The sequence below is a fragment of the Ipomoea triloba genome, chromosome 1, assembly GCF_003576645.1.
Source record: "Ipomoea triloba cultivar NCNSP0323 chromosome 1, ASM357664v1".
Classification (NCBI taxonomy): Eukaryota; Viridiplantae; Streptophyta; class Magnoliopsida; order Solanales; family Convolvulaceae; genus Ipomoea; species Ipomoea triloba.
Window position 1 is genome coordinate 33757247 of NC_044916.1, and position 23433 is coordinate 33780679.

Sequence of the window (23433 nt, forward strand, 5' to 3'; positions counted from 1 at the left end):
GATAAATAGATATCACTACAAATATTGACCTCCCGATCCCAAGATTCAAAGAAACACAAGCTGGAAGATAGATAAGCAAGCAGAAATACTACAAATTTGTATTGCTTTCTACAATTCAATTCAAATGACAATGTAAACTAAAACTTTGCCTGCCTAATCCTCTCCTCCTACAACCTAACCCCAACTAAAGTATAATGAGCTAAGCCTACTACCTATTATTACCTACTACCTACAAAAATTGTTTTGTTCTGCCACTACTTAACTACAACAACTCATTCTTACAACAATGGGAATGGGACTCTTCTGAAACATCATAACTTGTGCTCATCTCACTAGGGCTGTCAGTGCCCATGGATGAAGAATCTACAGTTCTGTTCCGGTTTATTAGCCGAATGGGTTTGATCAGTTCATCAAAATCAGCAGCAGCAGCAGCAATTTGCAAATGCAAAGGGCCACCCTCCTCACATCTTTCCACACTACTCTGATCAATTATCTGCTGCTCTTCAACATTGGCATCTAAGCTAATAAAGTCAACAAACCTGCCTTCTTTAAAGAAAAAGTCCTCGTCGGAGGACTTATCCTCTGATACAGCGCGTATGCACTCACTGATATCAATATGCGGAGAACCAAAATAACGACCTCGATCATTCTTCTTTTCATTACAAGCTAATGCTCCCTCCCGTCTTATTCCCTTCCTTTTGTTTTTTGGATGGTGAAGCTTGCACTTTGAACCTTGAGGGCAATTCCCAGTTGCTTCAAAATCAGGGCAGACATATGTGTGTTTCTTCCGGCACTGCAAGTTTAGACACACAATCCATTTCACGAGTTATAATATTAGTGAGTTTGTGTGTTTCTGTATATGGATACATCATACACAAACACACACGTACACAATGTATAGTACTAGTACAACAAACATGTATACACAAAAAAAGTGATCCAGATGGAGGGAGAGGGGAGAGAGAAGAACATATGGAGCCTGGCAGAAGAGGCAGAGGGAGACCCAGATGAAGTGTCCTAGAAATTGAAATGAATTATTTGAACAAACAAAATATACTAGGAAGAAAGACTAAAAAACCAACATATCTAAGTAAAACTGAATATTACTAATGCAACTCATTGTTAGTATATCCAACTCAAAATGTATACTGTTGTAACAAGAATATATTAATATAATACATATCCGCACGCAGTCACACATGCAGGCATATATATAGTGCGCACACTTGTATAAGAATCTAATACATTCACATGCAGGTATATACACATATATAGGGGATGGAAAGCCAATAACAAAGGACTATAAAGGCAACAAGGCAATCTATATGCTTTATTAGGCCACAACAAGATGGTAGCACATGCTAAAACTATTTTACTTGTTAATTCTAGTATTTCAATAGTAATGTCTTTTTAGTTTCCTTTGGCCTATTTCTATGAGCATGTTTGGCAGAGGTTGGGGCTAACTGTTAGCTCTTAACTAATTGTATTAGTTGATAGCATAATTAGCTCTTTCCTAGAAAGATATTTGGTAAAATTAATGGTTAGTATTAGCTAATTGCTTGAATTTATAAAATCACACAGAAGTATATGAATAATTTTTATTGCTTTTAAGTACTTTTTTCCAAGAACAGTTTTAGATCTTTCGATGCTTATTTTATAAAAATACATTTAAATACAGGGGTGTGTATTTATTTATATATAGCTTATATTTAAAATATATATGAAGCGGTAGTGTTGTCCTATTTTTTTGCTCTCCAAAAACTCAATTAAAAAAGCTTCTCTAGTTAGTTAGTTAATTTTCTTTTCTTTTCTTTTCTTTTTTTTTTTTTTTTAATTAGTCCCTTCACCAAACATAGAATTTCACTTTAAGACCTAGTTAAACAGTTAAAAGTCCTTCAAAAAGCTAAAGGTGTTTCCCAAACAGGCGCCCTTCATGTAATAGGGCAACTTGAAATCAACTATAGTATTGTTCTCTCACAATGTTCCTTGCATCTCCTTCTCTCCTCTTACTGTCCTCTCTGTCCACTATGAATACCTAAACTGATAAATTGACCATGATTCAAGATTATGTAGAGGTCAATTCTTGACCTCTAGAGTAGGTGGAAACATAAAACTAAACAGAATACCTCATTTCCATCAGAACAGTAACCCCTGAGAAAACCTTCACAAACAGATGAATTTGGATTCACATTTACATGTCTATAAGGACAACTCTCATTAGAGCATAATCCTGTCAAAAACACTCATTAGTACATTGCACAGTATAACCTTATTGATTCATTCCAAAATTTAATACTGCAATGCCTACCTTGCAAAAAATATGAGCAATCTTGCATTCTCTCAGGAATGACCTATGCATGGAACAGCATGGGAAAAAGCTTTTAAAACATCATCATCAACATCATCATAATAATAATAATAATGATAATACCTTGTGAGTCAATTTGCAATCAAGATTGGAGCATGACCCACTAAGAAATTTGGTGCAGACTGCGATTTTAGAGGGATCATGGATGTAAGGACATTTCCCATTATCCTTGTTACATTTGCCAAACCTAGTGAAAAACTGGCAATACTTCTTCTTCTTGGCCAACCGCAACCTAGCAGTGTGCAAACTCCATCGGACTTTCTGGTTTGCCAGGATGCGGACTCTTCTTTTTGGATTTCTGACCAACTTATTGCCATTGCCAATGCGCACATATCTATGAAAACATTCAAGGAACATAAAAACCAATCCAAGGCAAAGATCAACACATTCCAGACAACATGGTTAATCTTTCACCTCAGTTATTTTTACTGGAACTTACCATTCAAATAGAATGACAATTGCAAATAAAATAATGCTGGGAGGTGCATAAGAGCAATTCTTATGTACAAATACTTTTTCTTTTTAAATTTAAGTTATTTAACTATTATGTTTTATAAATCAGACATGGCTTTGACAAGTTAAATGCATGCACGCACACACATACAGCCTATACCAAAATTTTGACGAAATCAGCACTAGACGTATGAGGTGAAGTATCTAGGCATACTTACTCATCATTACCAATCAGTAATCTCCTTGGAATATAAGATGTCTTTGCATTACTCTCAGATTGGGGAACATCCTCTGCTGGTTCCTCATCTGTAAATGTAGCATGGAAAGAAGTTGTGGAAGCAAGTTCAACATCAAAGAATACTCAATTTTGGAAATTTCTACAATTTTTATTTTTGTTTCATTATATCAGCGTAAAGAAAGGAAAGAAACAACAATAGAATTTGATAAGAATTAGACAAAACAGAAATTAGAAGAAAATCAGCAAGGGCATGAAAAGCTTTAAATATTTCCTATTCAATTCAACTTTTTTAGAGGAATCGAGGTATTAGTGTTTGTATTCTGATGTCACACCTAGTATTTTTGTGTGTGTGTGTGTGTACTATTCTTCATTTATAGGGTAAAAGGATTGTATCTGGGGGGTACTTCTCCATTAACATTTTGGTCAATTCCTTCAGACCAAAGAATAGCTATTGCAAAGGGGAAGAGGGGATCCAGAATCCTATTCTGAGGTTTTTAGGAGACACCCAATAGAGGAATGCAATTCCATTCTTGATGAATTCCATGAATTTATTATAAATCACAGTTACACTAAATTGAGTTCAACCATTTTGAAACACCTAAAATAGTAATAGGCTCAAGTAAATTGGAGAGGATATAATGAAGCTCTATGTTTATAGGCTCTACATGCTTGATACAAAGTTTAAATATAACAGACAGATTTCATCATTTCAAAGCACCCTAAAATCGTAACAAGCTTAGGAAAATTGGAAAGAATATGATGAAGCTCCTCTGTAGATAATTAATCCAATGCATAAAATAGCAATGGCCTACTAATTGAACATAAATATATATCATGAAAGATTTTGGCTACAATATTTTGAAAAACCTACATAAAAAGACTTCAGCAGTTATTCACTTATGCATCAGTCAATTTAATTCTTACTGCATAAAGCCTAACCAGCCAACTAAATAAATGTCATATGTGGGGTCACATAACACCTAAATAGAATTATTAAAAAAAAAAACACAAAACAAAACAAAACAAAAACAAACAAAAAAAAAACAAAACAAAACAAAAAAAGAATAAGAAATTTATATGACTTCTCATGCTGTGAAGTACTTCATAATGTAAAAGAGAAAAGGAGATAAAAAGCATATTCAGTAAATCAGGATCAGACCACTTGAGATCCTCTGAAGTGTTTTCCCCGTTGGATCCATTTTGTAGCGTTCTGAACCAATACGGAAAATCCTCTCTCCTGTAAAATAGTACAGATATCATAATCGACACATCTAGATAATGCTCATTAAATAAGGAACTGGAAAAGAGAAGNAAGAGCAATTCTTATGTACAAATACTTTTTCTTTTTAAATTTAAGTTATTTAACTATTATGTTTTATAAATCAGACATGGCTTTGACAAGTTAAATGCATGCACGCACACACATACAGCCTATACCAAAATTTTGACGAAATCAGCACTAGACGTATGAGGTGAAGTATCTAGGCATACTTACTCATCATTACCAATCAGTAATCTCCTTGGAATATAAGATGTCTTTGCATTACTCTCAGATTGGGGAACATCCTCTGCTGGTTCCTCATCTGTAAATGTAGCATGGAAAGAAGTTGTGGAAGCAAGTTCAACATCAAAGAATACTCAATTTTGGAAATTTCTACAATTTTTATTTTTGTTTCATTATATCAGCGTAAAGAAAGGAAAGAAACAACAATAGAATTTGATAAGAATTAGACAAAACAGAAATTAGAAGAAAATCAGCAAGGGCATGAAAAGCTTTAAATATTTCCTATTCAATTCAACTTTTTTAGAGGAATCGAGGTATTAGTGTTTGTATTCTGATGTCACACCTAGTATTTTTGTGTGTGTGTGTGTGTACTATTCTTCATTTATAGGGTAAAAGGATTGTATCTGGGGGGTACTTCTCCATTAACATTTTGGTCAATTCCTTCAGACCAAAGAATAGCTATTGCAAAGGGGAAGAGGGGATCCAGAATCCTATTCTGAGGTTTTTAGGAGACACCCAATAGAGGAATGCAATTCCATTCTTGATGAATTCCATGAATTTATTATAAATCACAGTTACACTAAATTGAGTTCAACCATTTTGAAACACCTAAAATAGTAATAGGCTCAAGTAAATTGGAGAGGATATAATGAAGCTCTATGTTTATAGGCTCTACATGCTTGATACAAAGTTTAAATATAACAGACAGATTTCATCATTTCAAAGCACCCTAAAATCGTAACAAGCTTAGGAAAATTGGAAAGAATATGATGAAGCTCCTCTGTAGATAATTAATCCAATGCATAAAATAGCAATGGCCTACTAATTGAACATAAATATATATCATGAAAGATTTTGGCTACAATATTTTGAAAAACCTACATAAAAAGACTTCAGCAGTTATTCACTTATGCATCAGTCAATTTAATTCTTACTGCATAAAGCCTAACCAGCCAACTAAATAAATGTCATATGTGGGGTCACATAACACCTAAATAGAATTATTAAAAAAAAAAACACAAAACAAAACAAAACAAAAACAAACAAAAAAAAAACAAAACAAAACAAAAAAAGAATAAGAAATTTATATGACTTCTCATGCTGTGAAGTACTTCATAATGTAAAAGAGAAAAGGAGATAAAAAGCATATTCAGTAAATCAGGATCAGACCACTTGAGATCCTCTGAAGTGTTTTCCCCGTTGGATCCATTTTGTAGCGTTCTGAACCAATACGGAAAATCCTCTCTCCTGTAAAATAGTACAGATATCATAATCGACACATCTAGATAATGCTCATTAAATAAGGAACTGGAAAAGAGAACATCTAGATAATGCTCATTAAATAAGGAACTGGAAAAGAGAAGCAAATATGGAAGTGCATAGACCAAGATTTTCAAATATCTAAAAAGATGTTTCTGACCATTATATATAAATGCACATGCCACGGCAGGATTAAGGACACGCCTACCTGGGAGAAGCATAACACTATAACACTTACGAGAAACATTATTTCTTCGATTCGAATTAGAAGGGGCAATACTGTTTTGTCCCCTTTTCCTCTTCTCTGCAGCAGCAACTGCTAGTGTAGCTTCCTGTAGATAATTTTTTTAATGTACAACTTGAGTTTTAAGCAACTAGAAGCAGACAACTGTATTTGAACTCTGCAACCCTATAGACAGTTACACACACACCCAGACACAAAAGCCTGGAGAATGCTGCTAGCAAACCTGATTAGCTTTTCTTGAGTTTCTCTCAATAGATTTTGACCACTTCAAGCTAGCGCCACAAACACTCAATACTTGGGACCTTCGCAGAGAGAGCCCATAGGCCGATCTGGTGTAGACAGTATCTCTCTTTCTTGAGAACAGTAGCTTTTGCCTAAAATAGAAAATATGCTATAAATTTAAAACAATCTCTAAGACAAGAAACAGAATAAAGCAAAACTTGATATTCTTCCAACCTGATGGTAGATATAGAATGATCATTTGGAATTGAACCTAAGCTTTGGACAAAACTCCTCAAATTTGTAGCTCTTTTCCATGGAAACATGTAGGGCCGGACTTTATGATTAAAAGAACTACCATCTTCCCTTGATGATTTCGTACCATTTAATGTCCATACCAAAGAGAACTTTGAACGGTTATGTACATTTGGTAAAACTGCACAAAAGAATTCCATTAAACTATGCTGATCACATCAATTGATACTTTTTCGATACGTACCAAGTTATAAAAAGATACCAAGTTAGAATTTAGAAGAAAAAAACTCTGGCTTAGACGTATAATGAAAACATTGATTAGTCAACAAACACCTTCGGTACTCATGGAGTCCATAGTTAAGATTTTAACCTACCTTCTTCCCTCGACTATAAAGTATAAAGAATACATTTCAATTTTAATATGAAATCCCCTTATTTTAAACTAACTTGCAACTAAACTAACTGTTATTTTGTCAAAATACAATTTCTGGAAGCAATGAGGAAGAACACCAGTTTCTTTTCTGCATGTGATGATGTGAGATAGAATTGAGTCAAGAATATGAATTGATTTGATATGCATCACAGCATGAGTGTTATTTGAAGCATCAGGAACATGTTTAAATCAAACTCTTATCAGCTCTACCAGTGTTCAACAAGCCAAGTCACATAAACAAAAAATTGGTACAACCAGCCAGGTATACTGTGTACAAAACCAAAAATCAATAAAGCATGCAAGTTATACTTTCTTTTCTGCATGTGGAATAGAATTGACTTGATATGAATCAATAATCAGTGTTATTTCAAACAATATGTACATGTTTCAATCAAATTGTTATCAGCTTTATTGGTCTTCAGTTANAATCGACACATCTAGATAATGCTCATTAAATAAGGAACTGGAAAAGAGAAGCAAATATGGAAGTGCATAGACCAAGATTTTCAAATATCTAAAAAGATGTTTCTGACCATTATATATAAATGCACATGCCACGGCAGGATTAAGGACACGCCTACCTGGGAGAAGCATAACACTATAACACTTACGAGAAACATTATTTCTTCGATTCGAATTAGAAGGGGCAATACTGTTTTGTCCCCTTTTCCTCTTCTCTGCAGCAGCAACTGCTAGTGTAGCTTCCTGTAGATAATTTTTTTAATGTACAACTTGAGTTTTAAGCAACTAGAAGCAGACAACTGTATTTGAACTCTGCAACCCTATAGACAGTTACACACACACCCAGACACAAAAGCCTGGAGAATGCTGCTAGCAAACCTGATTAGCTTTTCTTGAGTTTCTCTCAATAGATTTTGACCACTTCAAGCTAGCGCCACAAACACTCAATACTTGGGACCTTCGCAGAGAGAGCCCATAGGCCGATCTGGTGTAGACAGTATCTCTCTTTCTTGAGAACAGTAGCTTTTGCCTAAAATAGAAAATATGCTATAAATTTAAAACAATCTCTAAGACAAGAAACAGAATAAAGCAAAACTTGATATTCTTCCAACCTGATGGTAGATATAGAATGATCATTTGGAATTGAACCTAAGCTTTGGACAAAACTCCTCAAATTTGTAGCTCTTTTCCATGGAAACATGTAGGGCCGGACTTTATGATTAAAAGAACTACCATCTTCCCTTGATGATTTCGTACCATTTAATGTCCATACCAAAGAGAACTTTGAACGGTTATGTACATTTGGTAAAACTGCACAAAAGAATTCCATTAAACTATGCTGATCACATCAATTGATACTTTTTCGATACGTACCAAGTTATAAAAAGATACCAAGTTAGAATTTAGAAGAAAAAAACTCTGGCTTAGACGTATAATGAAAACATTGATTAGTCAACAAACACCTTCGGTACTCATGGAGTCCATAGTTAAGATTTTAACCTACCTTCTTCCCTCGACTATAAAGTATAAAGAATACATTTCAATTTTAATATGAAATCCCCTTATTTTAAACTAACTTGCAACTAAACTAACTGTTATTTTGTCAAAATACAATTTCTGGAAGCAATGAGGAAGAACACCAGTTTCTTTTCTGCATGTGATGATGTGAGATAGAATTGAGTCAAGAATATGAATTGATTTGATATGCATCACAGCATGAGTGTTATTTGAAGCATCAGGAACATGTTTAAATCAAACTCTTATCAGCTCTACCAGTGTTCAACAAGCCAAGTCACATAAACAAAAAATTGGTACAACCAGCCAGGTATACTGTGTACAAAACCAAAAATCAATAAAGCATGCAAGTTATACTTTCTTTTCTGCATGTGGAATAGAATTGACTTGATATGAATCAATAATCAGTGTTATTTCAAACAATATGTACATGTTTCAATCAAATTGTTATCAGCTTTATTGGTCTTCAGTTACATGCATCAGCTGCAAAAAAAGTCACCAAACCAGGAAAACCACAAACATAACCATAAAATTCGTACAATGAAAGAGAAAGGGTCTATAGGGAATAGCATGTGTATGTGTTGCCAGAAAATTAAATTTAAGAATAATTGAGATCAAATAATATAATAAGTAGTTTTTGGTGAACACATTCCTACCAGTCTGCTTCTTGGTAATAGCCTTCTCAGCAACCTGCCTCTCTGAGTTCAAGCCATCATCAACGACAGCAGCTCCTTGTTTGACATGGTTTTCTGTTATTGTCCGAACCAGCTGATTTTTTCTCCTTTTATAATAGCCATCAGATGATGACGTTGGGGTAGTATCTGGAGCTGCAACTAGTTGATTTGATCTTCGCTTCAAATATAGCAGCTTCTTTCTTGAATTGCCTTCATCTGATGTGTTCTGGATTTCTAATTTGTTGACTGAATCAGCTAGACATTGAAAAGATTTGGCAGCATCCTCAGAACACTTTTGCACACTCATTACTGCTGTCAATTCCAACCCATCCAATTCCCTACCAAGGCTACCACTTCCAGACTGATCAGCTACTGGCAAAGGCGTTGGATTGCCTAAGTTGTTACTAGTGCAATTTAATGGCTTGCAGTTGAGCCTCTGAGAAAGAGTATTTGATCCAGAAGTTTTTGTGCAACTTGATGGATCAGAAGTGTCCACCACATTATCACTTTTGAACTTCTTACCATCCTTTATACTTGAGGAGTTCAGTCTATAAACAGAGGAACTTGAAGCATGATATCCATGTGCCACAGTACCAGTGTTTAAAAGATTTCTTACAAGACTATTACCCTTGCGAATGTAAGAATTACGGATGTTCATAGTGTCATTTGGTGACTGACTCCGTGGAGGAATGGAGCTGACTATAGACACCGAACCTGTGACAGAAGAGGAATTACCAGTTCGATGCCATGTTCGTGGTTTTGCAACATGGGTGGGTAGGGCAGCTTTCCTTGAAGTGATAAAACTTACTGATGAACTGCCAGAGTAACCCCTGGGGAGAACAGGGCTCATCTTGTTCTTACTCAAAATTGATTTACTTGGCACAGATTTCAAACTTTGGGGTGGTTTAAAAGTGTCTGGCTGTGATGATGAAATGGAAACTGTTGATGGTTTATAACTCTCTGGGGGTGAAGGTGATGCAGTTATTTTCATAGGATGATTTGAACTAATTGCATTAACTGCATAACCATCAACTTTAGAATTGTCTGAGGATGTTTTCACAGAAAAAGATAATATATCGCCAGAAGAAACAATCAGCTCATTATCAGTTGGGTCTACCTCAGAATCAACTTCATTGGATACTTGAAACGGTGATGACTTAATAGTTGAAGCATCAGGAATAGGACCTGTCATTTCATCACTGAAATTTGAAGTAGATAAACCATTGTGGCATTCACCATCTCCTTCAGTCGGCACCATATCATCCATAGAAGAGGTAAACTTTTCCTCACATATCTTGGTTGCCATACCCAGAGGACCATCCTGATTGTTGCCCTTGGACACAACTGAAGTAGATTCCTTTTCACCAGCTCCCATATCAGAGGGGAAAGATGGCACCTGCTCAAGTTTTGACAAGTACCCCAAAAATCCATCTCCATCGGATTCACCCAAAAATGATCCTCGATTAGTGCTATTATCATGCAATGTGATCATTGGTTGGATACACGGTGACAGAGCAGCACAACAATTTTCTACTTGAGACACAGTGCATGTAATAGCATTGTCTCCAATGGAAAGCTCTTCTGTTGGTGGTTCTGGCATATTAACTTCATCAAGTCCCTCAAAAGTTTCAGAAAGAATAGTGTGACCCAATGCAGGGGAGGAGCACTTCCTTTTCTTTAGATTCTTGGGAGTAGTAACATATGAACCAGTTCCAAGATCCCCTCGTACTGAAATGTCATTCCTTGAAGATCCTTCATGTAACTGGCCTCTATATGAAGAGTTGTCTGCATTTTCAGGAGCTGTAACTTTGTCTTCCTCGACACAATTCATTCCCTTACTCAAGTCTAGAGGACTGCATAAATTTATGGGTGTGTCACTTGTCCTCGGACTGGAGAAGTTCAACTGAATATCCCTTGCTTTCCTCTTCCTGTTAGCCTCAAGTGAATATTCCCTACCCAAGCACAGGTCATGACAATCTTCAACACCAATCGAAGGTAGTGGAGAAACATTACAACGGCCTATATCAAGAGATGCTATGTCACCATCAGCACCTGATTTTCTAATAATATCATTGGGAAAAAAGCTCTGAGAAACACTTATAATCCCAGTACAAGGACCACTAACATTAGAATTTGTGCTGGTACTGGAACAAGGGTTGGAGCAACTCACACTTGACAAGCCTTGATGAACTATTGTTTTCTCAGCACTCAATGAACAGGCATTACTAACATCTCTGACCAAGAAAAAACTATCTGGAGGCTCTTTGCTTATACCATCTGTATGAGGAATAGTCAAACTATTGACAAAGAATTGCTCAGAACCTGCATGCAGATATCCCACATCAAGAACATTTTCTGGACTTTTAGAAAATCTCTGAAGAGACTCTGAAGCTGCACATGCATCTGCAGTTAAGGACAGTACGTTCATGCCATCCTTATGAATCATGGTTTCCTCAGAGCTTGAGATGTGAGCACAGCCATTGTTTTCCATTGAAAGCATATGCCCAGTAGATTCTTGAACAAGATTGGTTTCAATCATCAAATCAGCATTCTGACAAGGCTTCTCTTCATAATCATGTTCCTTATCAATGCTGGAGCCAGTAGGGCTCTTATGTGGTTCAACTATACTTGTCTTAGAATTGAACAGAGGATAGTTATCAAGTGATCTGCTTTCTGGATGAGCATGTTCACTAATCTTAGTGTCCACTTGGCTTTCAGAAACAGCGATTACAGACAAACAGGCCCTTTTTCTCTTGGAGTTAAAAGGCCTACTAGAATCATCTCTAGCAGAGACAACAGGCTCCGAAGATTCATGAATCTTGTTAGTAACTAGTTCTTCATTAGAAGAATGCACCAAATCAAAATCCTGCACTTCATTCATACCATGAGATACAACTCTCTCCTCTTCATGTATGGTATCATCATCCAGTTGAGAGACTGATGACGGATTGTTTGAAGATCTATTTGCACTAACAGGATTAACCCCAGACTCTTTCTGCAACAAACCGGTTTTCTCCATGACAGAGGTCATAACTTTCTTCTTGTGCCTAATTTTTCTCAGAGGACTTCCATCATTTCCAATAGCATTCGTACCCCGATCCAAAACCGTATTCTTCATAGGAATGCAGGCATTGTTGACACTAGTAGATGCCTTCTCAGTGCCAGAAACATTATCCTCCAATTCCCTTGAACGTTTCTCATAATTCAATGGACAATCTGACCCATTTGCTGAATTTTCACATTTGCCAAAATCTTCACTCCACTTGGTAGGCGGTGAGCCAGACATCCTAAGTTTCCTAGCCTTAGGAACTCTAGGTGTAAGATTTTTATCAGATTCAACTGCTGGACTGGATGGAGCCACAATAGGCTTTGCCACAAGTGCATTAGATTTAAATGAAACATCAAGCTCCACAGGACTGCTCTCCCTCTCCTCAACTCTTTTACCTGCCCGTGCATTACCATCTTTCTCCTTTCCCCTCGAACCAGCTAAACTTGAATTATCAACAAACCCTCTTGAGTAATGGCGGTCCTGGTATCTAATCCTATTATTAGTCTTTCCTAATTGTATCCTAAGCGGTGCACTCTTTTTCTGCATATACTTGTTCCTGGGTGACCTACGATATTCTTCTACACCCTCTCTCACCCTATTGCTAAACCTCCTCTGATCATAACCATAGCTACTATTATCTAAGGACAACCTCCTAGACGAGGAGTCTAGAACATCATTAACATCTCGATAGCCCCATCTTAGGTCTTCCTCTCTGTCATCCCTAATATCAAGTCTATGTTGGATTGATGGCCTCTGGAATCCCGATTTAAATCGGAACTTATCAACATCATCGTCGTCATCAAAGCCACTATCTTTGCGTCCCCATAGCGGTTCTTGATTGGCGATAGAGCGGTTAGCTCTGAATCCATTGTTCTTAATAACACGATCATCTCTGATGAACCTAGAATTATCAGTCTGGTCATTGAGGGGCAGCAAAAAAGGGGTTTGGCGGTGATGAAGAGGCTGAGGCGGCGGAAACCTAGGGGATAGGTCCGACCAGGGCTCTAGAGTTGGGATAGAGTGGGGTGTTGGTGGGGAATCGCGATTCTTAACGAAATCGAAGAATTGGGGGTTTTCGGGGTGGAAGGAAAAGCGACGGGGAGGGGGTGGAGGAGGGAGGCGATGATGGTAATGGCGAGGTGGCGGCAGTGGTGGATGAAGATTTGGATGAGGTGGCGGCGGCGGCGGCGGGCGGTGGTTAAAGCAATTGGGGGAATCGGGAAAGTTCGGAGGAGGAGGAGGAGGAGGATGAGGGCGTTGAACGTACCTCTGGTGGTGGTGATGGAAAGGATCCATTTCGTTAATTAGCCAATTGCGAAACCCTTCTTCCTGTTTTCTCTTTCTCTGCAAATCCAAGCTGGAGACAATTATTCAGCAGCAGCACAACTCAGAAGACAACAACTCTGCTCTGCCCTGCCCTGCCCAGGGAAGAACTCATCCTTTTTCATCTGAAAAATATAAATTGCAAAAGTATCCTCCATAATATTTTTTAATTGCGATTACCTCCCCCATCTTTTTTTTCCACCTAGTCAACGCAAAATGACAAGTCAATCGCATTCAATCTCACGTGAAGGCCCCATGTGACAGCCCGCCAAACAAAAAATCAAATATGAACCAGAAAAATAAAAATAAAAATTTGCAATTACTCCGTATAATTTGTTTGACAATAATTTAAATTTAAATTTCATGAAAATAAATTATTAACAATATTAATTCTTTTTTGAATGTACCTAGAGCCGAACTGCCGAACTAATTGATCTCCTGCTAAATTGATTAACAATATCAATTCTATGTTTAATTCGTGAGAATATTGATTCAACAAATAATGCATATAGGGACTAAGACATTCCTACATCATAATAATAATTAACATTAACAATGATATTAAAAAGAAGAAAAAAATTGTCCCATTATGTTGCCATTTCTTCTAGTGGGCTTTGTAAGAGAAAATATCAAATAAAATGTCTGAAACATATTTTATTATAACCTTAAATTAATAACCTAATTGATTTAAATTAGTTGGGTTGCTCCCTATATTGAGCGAGTAACTAGGGCGGTTAACGAACCGAACATAAACGAACGGAGATTGTTCATGTTTGTTTGTTAAGAATTTTAGACTTTTTGTGTTCATGTTTGTTTGTTAAGAATTTTAGACTTTTTGTGTTCGTGTTCGTTTGTTAAGTGTTTTAAAAATTCTGTTCGTTTTCGTTTGTTAAGTGTTCATTGGTGTTTGTTAACGTTCGCATACATGTTCACGAATTCGCGAACGTTAACAATCACGTTCATGAACATGTTCATGGATGTTCATGAATAATGAATAACCAAACACCTGCATATGTTCATAATCACAATTCATTATTCGTGAACAACACGCAATCTACGCTCACGAACATATATGTGTGTGTGTATGCTTGTGAACATTATTAACGAACACAAAGCGAGTTTGTTCACGAATATTATTAAACGAACAATAAACGAGCTTGTTCACGAACATTATCAAACGGACACAAACAAGCTTGTTCGTGATCTCTTAGCGAACGAGCTTACCACTGTTCAGACTTTGTTCGTTTATAAACCGAGCTCTAAATTTTATTTGTTAATGTTTGTTTAAGTTAATAAATGAACGTTTGCCGAACACGAACACGAATAGCTTGTCGAAAGCTATGTTCCCTAACACCCCTACCCATAACTCACAGTTACTACCTTTGATTACAAATTTATATTATTAACCATTTTGACTGGGATTACCACTAACCCCAACGCTATTTATGGTGTGTTTGGTTCATGAGTTTAGCTATCAGGAATGATAATCAAAGTCATTGTTATTGTTTGGTTGATAGGTTTCTATAACACACTACTATGAAATTTGATTACCCCATTAATTAGAAAACTCATTCCTTAATAAAATAAGGGTTTGGTATACTTCCCCAACTTTTAGGGCTAGGGTCACTAGTCTTGGTCCCTTTTGCCTTTGAATCTATTAATTTTGGGGCAAATGACCTACCATTTACTGCTTTAGTAGTATGGGGTGCACTTGCATCTGTTATTATCACTATTTCTTCGTTATACGCCATCCCTCGTTTTGGAAGGAGGGGTACGATCTTCCTATCTTTACTGGCTTTCGCACTTTCCCAGGTATTCCACTATTTTAAGTATTATTCTATTACTTATTAATTTCAGAATGTATAAACTATAATTAATATATATATATTTCTTGCATTGCAGGTTAGTTTGGGAATTATTTTGCGACATGCTGGTAATGCTAGGAACGGCATCTTGAGGGATCCATTCAACCGCATTGTGTTTGTTCTTCTAGCTTTCAGTTTTTTCTCACATGCCATAGTAGGAGGTCCTTATGGATGGACTTCAAGCACATATCCCTTGGAATTGGCAAGAGTAAGGCGTGTTGTTGAGTTTATTGCTAAGTTTTTGTTACGTGTTTGATGGCCTTAGTTTCTAATTTAATGTGTGTTTTTAATGAATGGGCATTTGTATATTTTATTTTTATTGCATTAGTCTATATGAGAATTGTTTGGATTTATGTAATAGACTAGTAGTACTACTATGAACAGAACATTTCAAGATTGTTATTCTATTATTTCAAATTTGTATAATACACTTCAGTTCTTGGTTTCAATTCAATTATGATGACAACTGAACAGAACATATATTTCACAATAATCATACAACACATGAAAGGGAAGGGAAGGAGGAGGGCACACCACTAACAACCTCTCATCCAACACCCAGCATTAACCAAAATGAAGCTGGAATTTAGCTATAGGTAAAAGGAAACAAACAAATGAAATGTACACAAAAATCACGGACTATCGATCTAAAACTTGAGATTATTTTTCCATGCATTCAATCAGTCAGTCGAGGCTTGAAGACCGGCTCCACCTGCCTCGCAAATAGTCCTCCAGTGAGATATGTTGCTCGATGCTGCTGACCAACACAGAATCCTCTTCCACCCCTAGCAATGCAAGGTTGAGGTGGGATTGTATATTAGAATTCTGCGAAAATGTGTCATCATCCAATGTGTCGGCACCTTCCATACTATTCGCTGGTAGCTTTGCATTGGAACCGACCTCTGAGCCATTCACCTGCAACCTCACCCATTTTGTTGTTTCAACATCGCCTTGGAGCAGCTTCACAATCTGCAACCCAAAGTACTAACTTATCATCACCACCAAATGAAGTATGGATGAGGGAATTGAATATAATACTTTTATACTTCTTAGGCTTTAGCTTGTGCAGTGGATTTATATAAAACTTATCTCTTAGTTTTTCATTATATTTCTTTCAAAAAGGAAGCAAGTGATTAATAACATGTTGAAAGAGTAAATAAGCATATATAATAACCTATCCCATTTTCAGAAAATATTAAGGAAAAATTAGTCCAAAGCAGTTAGCAAATCAATTAAATAGCAACAAATGTATACCTTCAACTTAAGAGAAGAACCCCTCATCAAATAAAAGCCTTCAAGATCAACTGGAGAATCCAAAGTGCTTATTGCACTGTCATCCAATGACCACTGTAGCATCCATACTTAATGTATCATATTGAAACACTCATCATCTCCCGTGAGATAGCAGATTTTTTTTTTGGGTGAATCATGAGATAGCAGATTGATTTAGTCATTGAAATCCCTGCTTTTCAAATTGCACAAACTTGTAGTCAATAGCTTAACAATATCCCAGTTGCAAAGCTAAGAGTCCCTTTGACACTTTGTTTGATAATATTCTTCTCCTTGACTTTAGAGTTTGCACAATGTAAGCTTCATTGCATTTCTTTTCTTCACATAATATGCAAACCAACCAGTTAAGATTAAATCCGCAAGGGATATATTCATGGGCAAGCATATCTTCAAGAATCTTGAGAGCATGGACTGTCAGCTTATTTGCACAAAAACACTGTAGTAGATTTTCATATGATGCTTTAGAAGGGGAGAGCCCTTTCTTAAGCATAGTGTTTGAGACTGATAATGCATCAAGAAGTCTTCCAGCTTTACAAAAGCCTCTTATCATTGTGTTGTATACTATATTATCAGGAACACAGCCAAGTTCATTCATTTTATTGAAAAGATTAACAGCAAGATCAATTTTACCATTCTGAATATGCCCATCAATGAGAATAGTAAAAGTGACATGATTGGGAAGCAATCCTTTTCTTATCATCATATCAAGATGATGATACGCACCTTGCATATTATTTGCCCAACAATATCCAGCAATCACGCCATTATGCAGGTATAAGTTCGGAAGAAAATTAGTTTCATTCACTTTGTTGATCAATTTCAGTGCAAAAACTTTTAGTTCTTTCCTTGAACTGAAAAAAAAATTCAGATCTTTCCCTTTTGAAAAATTAGTATACTGGCAGAGTAGATGGTAAAGCATATACTTTGCCTTCTCAAATTGTCTTTGTGATTCATGCCGTTTCCTACTAATGTATCGGATATTTCTGCAAACACCACTAACCAATGCAACATGGGTTATCATATCTTGCTCAATCTGACTTCTCTCCATCAAATCAACTAACTGAAGCACAAATCCAATTTCTCCCTTCCTTAAGAATTGGTTGATCAGAGCAGTATAAAGAGCAGCATTGGGCATAAATCCCTCTTTTAACATTCTATCAAGATATAGGCACCCCTTTGCTATCATGTTTTTCTTAACAAACCCATTTATAAGTGCGGTGTAAGCCCGGTAGCCTGGTCGAATACCACACTCCAACATTTTCTCAAAGAGTTCATGAGCTGCAATTGCTTGTCCATTCTTTGAGAGACCATTAATCATTGTTACAAACATAGTTTCATCAGGGAGAGTTCCAGCCTCACGCATTCTAGCAAACAATTCTAATGCTTCCGGTATTCTCTTCTCTCTAATCAAATGCCCTATTATAGAGTCATATATAGCGACACTAGGCTTCATTCCACTATCTTCTAGTTTATCCAAAATCCCAATAGCTGATGGCAAGTCACCCTGTTTACATTGCTCATTCGCCATTATTAAGAATGTTAACATGCTTGGAACTAGACCTTGGTCTTGCATTACTTTAACAAGGGATTTAGCATCCTCTCCTCGTCCTTTCTGGTAAAGACACCTAATCATGGAGTTATAAGCTGGGAGTGAAGGCTGAAGAGAAAGATTTGACATTTTATCCATGCATAGCAAAGCAGCCTCAAGTCTGCCTCCATAACACAGTGCAATCATGTATATATTAAAAGCAACACAAGCTAAACCTGAGTTTCGTGAAAAAATTTCTTCCAGGAGAAGATCAGTCTCAAGCATGATGTCATCAGCAGATTTACTACTGGTGCTACAGATGTCTGAGAGGTCAATGCCACACCCATTTCTAGCAATTTCTGCCACAAAATTATGAGCCAGATTAATCTCATGTCCTTCTACATGGTTTTTTACTACAGTGAAGAAGAGAACTTCATCAGGAAGAAGTCCATGATCAAACAACTGATTATACAATTGATCAACTTCTGCTAATCGATTTTCCTTATAAAGTGCAGCAAGTAAAGGCGTGTAACAGTATACAGTGGGTGCTAAATTGCACTGTATCATACTATTTAACAGGGCCAATGCACAATCAACTTTACAAACCTTGCAACACTTGCTAATCATGATTTGGTAACTCACAACATTAAGCTTCAACCCCAGCTCTTCCATATGGTGATGCAACACAGGAATTTTTTCAAACATGCCTAAGTTCAAAAAACCATGCATCAATGTGTTGTATGTATAATTATCTGGCTGGCAGCCCATTTTCAGCATTCTGTAAAACAATCTCATAGCCATCCTCATACTTCGTTTCAGGCAATACCCATTGATAAGAGCCGTGTACATGACTTTATCAAGAAAGAAACCAAAAGATTCCATGTTCAAACTTAACAACTCAGCCTCCTCAACCCGCTCACTCCGACAAAGCATGAAAACCAATTTTTTGAGCAAATGAACAGTGGGTGGCACTCCTTTATCACACATTAATCCATACACACAAAGTGCCTCATCTATGTACCCTCTTGAGCTCAACCCATCCACCAACCCATTGTAGCATCGGAGGTTCAGTACAAATTCAGCATCACAAACTTCAAGAAACACATTAAATCCCTCCAGGACTCGGTTTTGTGCACAAAACTCACTAATAATTTCACTGCACGCTGCACTGCAAGGCATAATTTCCATTGCAACAAGTCTATCAAATTGAGACTTTGCTTCCTCCAACTTACCCAACTTGGAATAACAAAGAACCATGGAATTCAATAAATAATGATCCGGCTCAACTCCTCTGCTCAAAATGAAGTCAACATAAACTGCCTCTGCCATCCTGGCTTTGCCACAAGTCGCAAGTTTTCTGATAAGAAAATCATAACTCTTGATATCGAGCTCGACTCCCCTAGAAACTGCAAAATCAACAGCAGAAACGGCTTCATGGACCGATGAGGAATGCTTTATAATTCTCTGAACAAGCTTCTGTGCGGAATTCACTAATCCCCATCGAATTAGCTGCTCTAATGCTGAAAAGCACATGACTCTTGGGCCATCTGGGAGTGCTCCAGTAGCAGATTGTGGAGGAGATTCTAAAGGTAAAGGGCAAGAAGTGAAGGGTATTTTGCGGGAAAAGAACAATGGCTGAAGTGGATTGTGTGGAAAGGATCTATACTTGGCCATTCTTTGGAGTCTGCCTGAGAATTATCAAGCAAAAACCCAAACTTGAATTTCATGAATTCAAAAACCCGTTAAGTGAATTGAAACTTTTTACTAATAATGGGTGTGCACGTGAGATTGAGAATTGCGTAAACCCACGCCTATAAAGTAGAGAAATTCAAACTGGAACAAATCAAAAAATGGCGAGGGAGGAAGCCGCCGGAAATGGTAGATGCTATTTGCTAAAGCCCTAAACCCAAATATTTACCCGATTGGGAATAATCACGTGGCATTTGGGTAAACGGGTGGGTATTTCATATTTGGGAAAAAATAATCATCGGAATTCGGAAGTATAGACAATATTGGAGATGCATGCATGATCTTTTTGGGACTTAACAGCTCAACTACTTGTCTTCATAATTTCAAGGGATTGCAGTTTAATCTACCAAATGATATATACCTAATTCTATTAAGATTTTAACCCAACACAAAAAGTTCATGTCATTAATTACATCAATATAATATACGTTTATAAGTATTTTTAAATTTTATATTGAACAAAATTCATTTTACTATTGTAAGTGTTGTGATGTTATTAAATTTTAGTCTTTAGTTTTTTTTTTTTTTTAATTAGGTGATTTCAGTTTTGTTAGATTAATCTTTATTCTCAAAAGGTTAATCTTCAATTCCAATGGTCTCTACTCACGTATCGGTCTCCAATGAGGAGAGAACCCACTTCCTACCATATGAAAGTATAAATCGGATGCCACTAGACCACAAGATCTTTGACAATAATAAATAATAATAAGTTTATGCTACTCGTTCATATTGAGAGTCGAACTTAAAATATTATGACTACTGAATCAATAATATGATCAACTTGATAAGAGTGTCTTTTTTATTTATATTTTGTCATATAGATATTTTTTGTCTATATGTGTGTGTATAAATATAAAAACAAGAATTGCCATAAATCCGTAAGGATATTTATATGTTAGTAAGGATCTTATTATAGTAGTTATTAATTATTATTATAGACGTATAGTTATGTCTGGAAGAAACGTACAGTTACTAGTAATGAATCCAGGATCATATATTGACCGTCATAGACGGGTGGGCCCGCCCCGTAACTGCCTTCAGTTCCCTCACCACATCTTCCGGTCACCAAAACATTCAGAGCTCTTCGCATCATAATAATTAGTAACATTCCATCATCTCCATCTCTCCCTATCATAATAATTAGTGGCATTCCATCACCCTCCCTCTCACAATCACTCTTTTTTCGCGTCAGTTTACGAAATCAGTTAATCCGCGACGTCTTCAGCCATGGCTGCCGATGATGGAATTCGGAAAAGTATGCATGCTTTGTCTCCCTCTCTCCTTTGGTTATAAATCAAACCATTAGTCAATATATGTTCAATCATTTTGTCAACTCATTTTCTTGAGAATATTATTTATTGATATTGATTTTTTTAAATACGTGCAACTACTAATATTCAATCAAGTACATATCAGCAGACTCCTCTTAACAGTACACGTGCAAATTCAACTATTATCCGTATACCCTTTGCTAATTTGACCAACGGTAAATTATTTACCAATATTATCGTTAGTCATCATTATTACAATTTAAATTTTATAATTCTTAATATGATTTATATTTCTAATCCTTTATAAAAAGGTAATAACTCTGGTTCATGCATTGTGGAACCCACCTTTAGCCAACCGAATTTGGAAGTAAATAGTCTTTTCATACCTGAGTTTGAAAATGTCACTACTGCTTCAAATTCAACGGGCTCTATTCATAATGGTTAGTATCTAAAGATCAACACTTTATCTTACAATCTTTTATACATTTTAAGTTTTAATTCTTGGTATAGTTTAAAATTTTAATCAATCTTTTTGTTTTAAAAAGGTAATTCTTCGGGTTCATGTGATCGTCTGTTGATGCCTGAGTTTGAAAATGCCACTACTACTTCAACTTCAACTTCAATGGCCTCTATTCATAATGGTTAGTATATAGATATTAGTAATTTAGCTATGAATCCTTTCTATACCATAATTTTATTATTTTTTTAGGTACCTACTTGGACTTTGGTGATCAAATATATGCATGTGACCATTGTGGTGCTTTGTTTTGGTTGGAAGAAAGAATAAACAAGGTTATGGGTAATCGAAATCCCAAGTATTCGCTTTGTTGTACTCATGGGAAGATAAAGTTGCCTCCGCCTTCAACTCCACCGACCTCAATATTTAGATTATTTTTTAATAACGATGTTAAGAGTACCCACTTTTTGCAAAATATTCGGTCTTATAACAATATGTTTTGCTTTACTTCCATGGGTGGGAAAATTGATAAGACTATTAACAATGGAAATAGTCCACCCATATTTAGGTTGCATGGGCAGAATTTTCACTTAATGGGCAGCTTGCTTCCAGAATTACGTGCACGTCCCAAATTTGCACAATTATATATTTATGACACTCAAAATGAGATAGAAAATCGACTCCGTGCACTTGGGTAAGTGAATTCTTTCAAGCTAATGTTGTATTCATTGATTTCATTTTAATAGAATGATAATATTTTATTGGTTTGTCCATTTTGCATATGCAGAGAAGATGATTCTACTAATAGATTACATGCTGATATAGTCCAAGATATTAAAGATGCATTGGATCAGAATAATGTTTTAGTCAAAACTTTTAGAATGGCAAGATCAGAGATTGAAACTAATCCCATGACAGAGATTAAGATCAAACTTATAGGAAAGAGGACTAAAGATGCAATGACATATAACTTGCCCCAAGTTGGAGAAGTTGGTGCATTGATTGTGGGAGATATAGATCCAAACATGGGGCAACGTGATATCTTGGTAGAATCAAAGGTTGGTCATTTTCAACGAATCAGTGAATTAAATCCTGCATATCTCCCACTTCAGTATCCATTGCTCTTTCCATATGGTGAAGACGGGTATAGAGAGGACATTCAATTTGCAGAAGTTGATGGTAGAAGTGCAACAGGGAGAAATCGCATTAGTCCTAGAGAATATTTTTCTTTTCGTCTGCAGGATAAAGTGTATGAAATGTCAACATTGTTGTATGCTAGAAGGTTATTTCAACAATTTCTGGTAGATGCATATACTATGATTGAATCAGGGCGCTTAGTATACATTAGGACTCACCAGAAATCCCTTCGATGTGAGTCATATAAATGTTTGACAGATGCATTAACACGTGGAGAAGTAGATTGATAAGTGCATATTTGATCATATATTTATCCCATATTTAAATCTATATTTACCACTTAATATTAATATTATGTTCATAATGGATCATAATTGATGAAAATCATATATAATTGAACATAATATTAATATTAGGAACTTTGTGTCATAATTGTTGTTAATTAGATGATTTAATCCTAATCTTATTGTTAATTAGGCAAAGTGGCGTGAGGATGGAATTCTTTGAAGACAAAAAAATATGCAAAGTGGTAATAGTGTGATGAGCATGTGGACAAAAGGGAAGATGACAAAACAACTTGGTGGAAAGTAAAAAGTGGAAGACAAAAGGCATGAAATCATGGAAGGAAACATGGAGCATA

The 23433-nt window shown here is 36.2% G+C and overlaps 3 protein-coding genes across 3 annotated transcripts; all 3 read right to left on the reverse strand.

Moving 5' to 3' along the window:
- Nucleotides 1-50: 50 nt before the first annotated feature.
- Nucleotides 51-13609, reverse strand: LOC115998977. Its single transcript, XM_031238664.1, has 10 exons — nucleotides 9107-13609; nucleotides 8048-8246; nucleotides 7815-7965; nucleotides 7586-7679; nucleotides 5734-5811; nucleotides 4555-4642; nucleotides 2432-2702; nucleotides 2309-2351; nucleotides 2127-2230; nucleotides 51-793 (listed from the first exon to the last, which is right to left on the reverse strand). The coding sequence occupies exons 1-10, from the start codon at nucleotides 13467-13469 to the stop codon at nucleotides 263-265; spliced, it is 5922 nt and encodes a 1973-aa protein (XP_031094524.1). The 5' UTR covers nucleotides 13470-13609; the 3' UTR covers nucleotides 51-262.
- Nucleotides 13610-15744: 2135 nt separating this feature from the next.
- On the reverse strand, nucleotides 15745-16735 carry LOC116001881. Its single transcript, XM_031241830.1, has 2 exons — nucleotides 16616-16735; nucleotides 15745-16330 (listed from the first exon to the last, which is right to left on the reverse strand). Exons 1-2 carry the CDS (start codon nucleotides 16715-16717, stop codon nucleotides 16046-16048), a joined length of 387 nt encoding a protein of 128 aa, XP_031097690.1. The 5' UTR covers nucleotides 16718-16735; the 3' UTR covers nucleotides 15745-16045.
- Nucleotides 16736-16836: 101 nt separating this feature from the next.
- Nucleotides 16837-20096, reverse strand: LOC116001870 (pentatricopeptide repeat-containing protein At5g62370-like). The gene has a single exon (XM_031241820.1). It carries the CDS (start codon nucleotides 19851-19853, stop codon nucleotides 16860-16862), a length of 2994 nt encoding a protein of 997 aa, XP_031097680.1. The 5' UTR covers nucleotides 19854-20096; the 3' UTR covers nucleotides 16837-16859.
- Between the last annotated feature and the right edge of the window lie 3337 nt (nucleotides 20097-23433).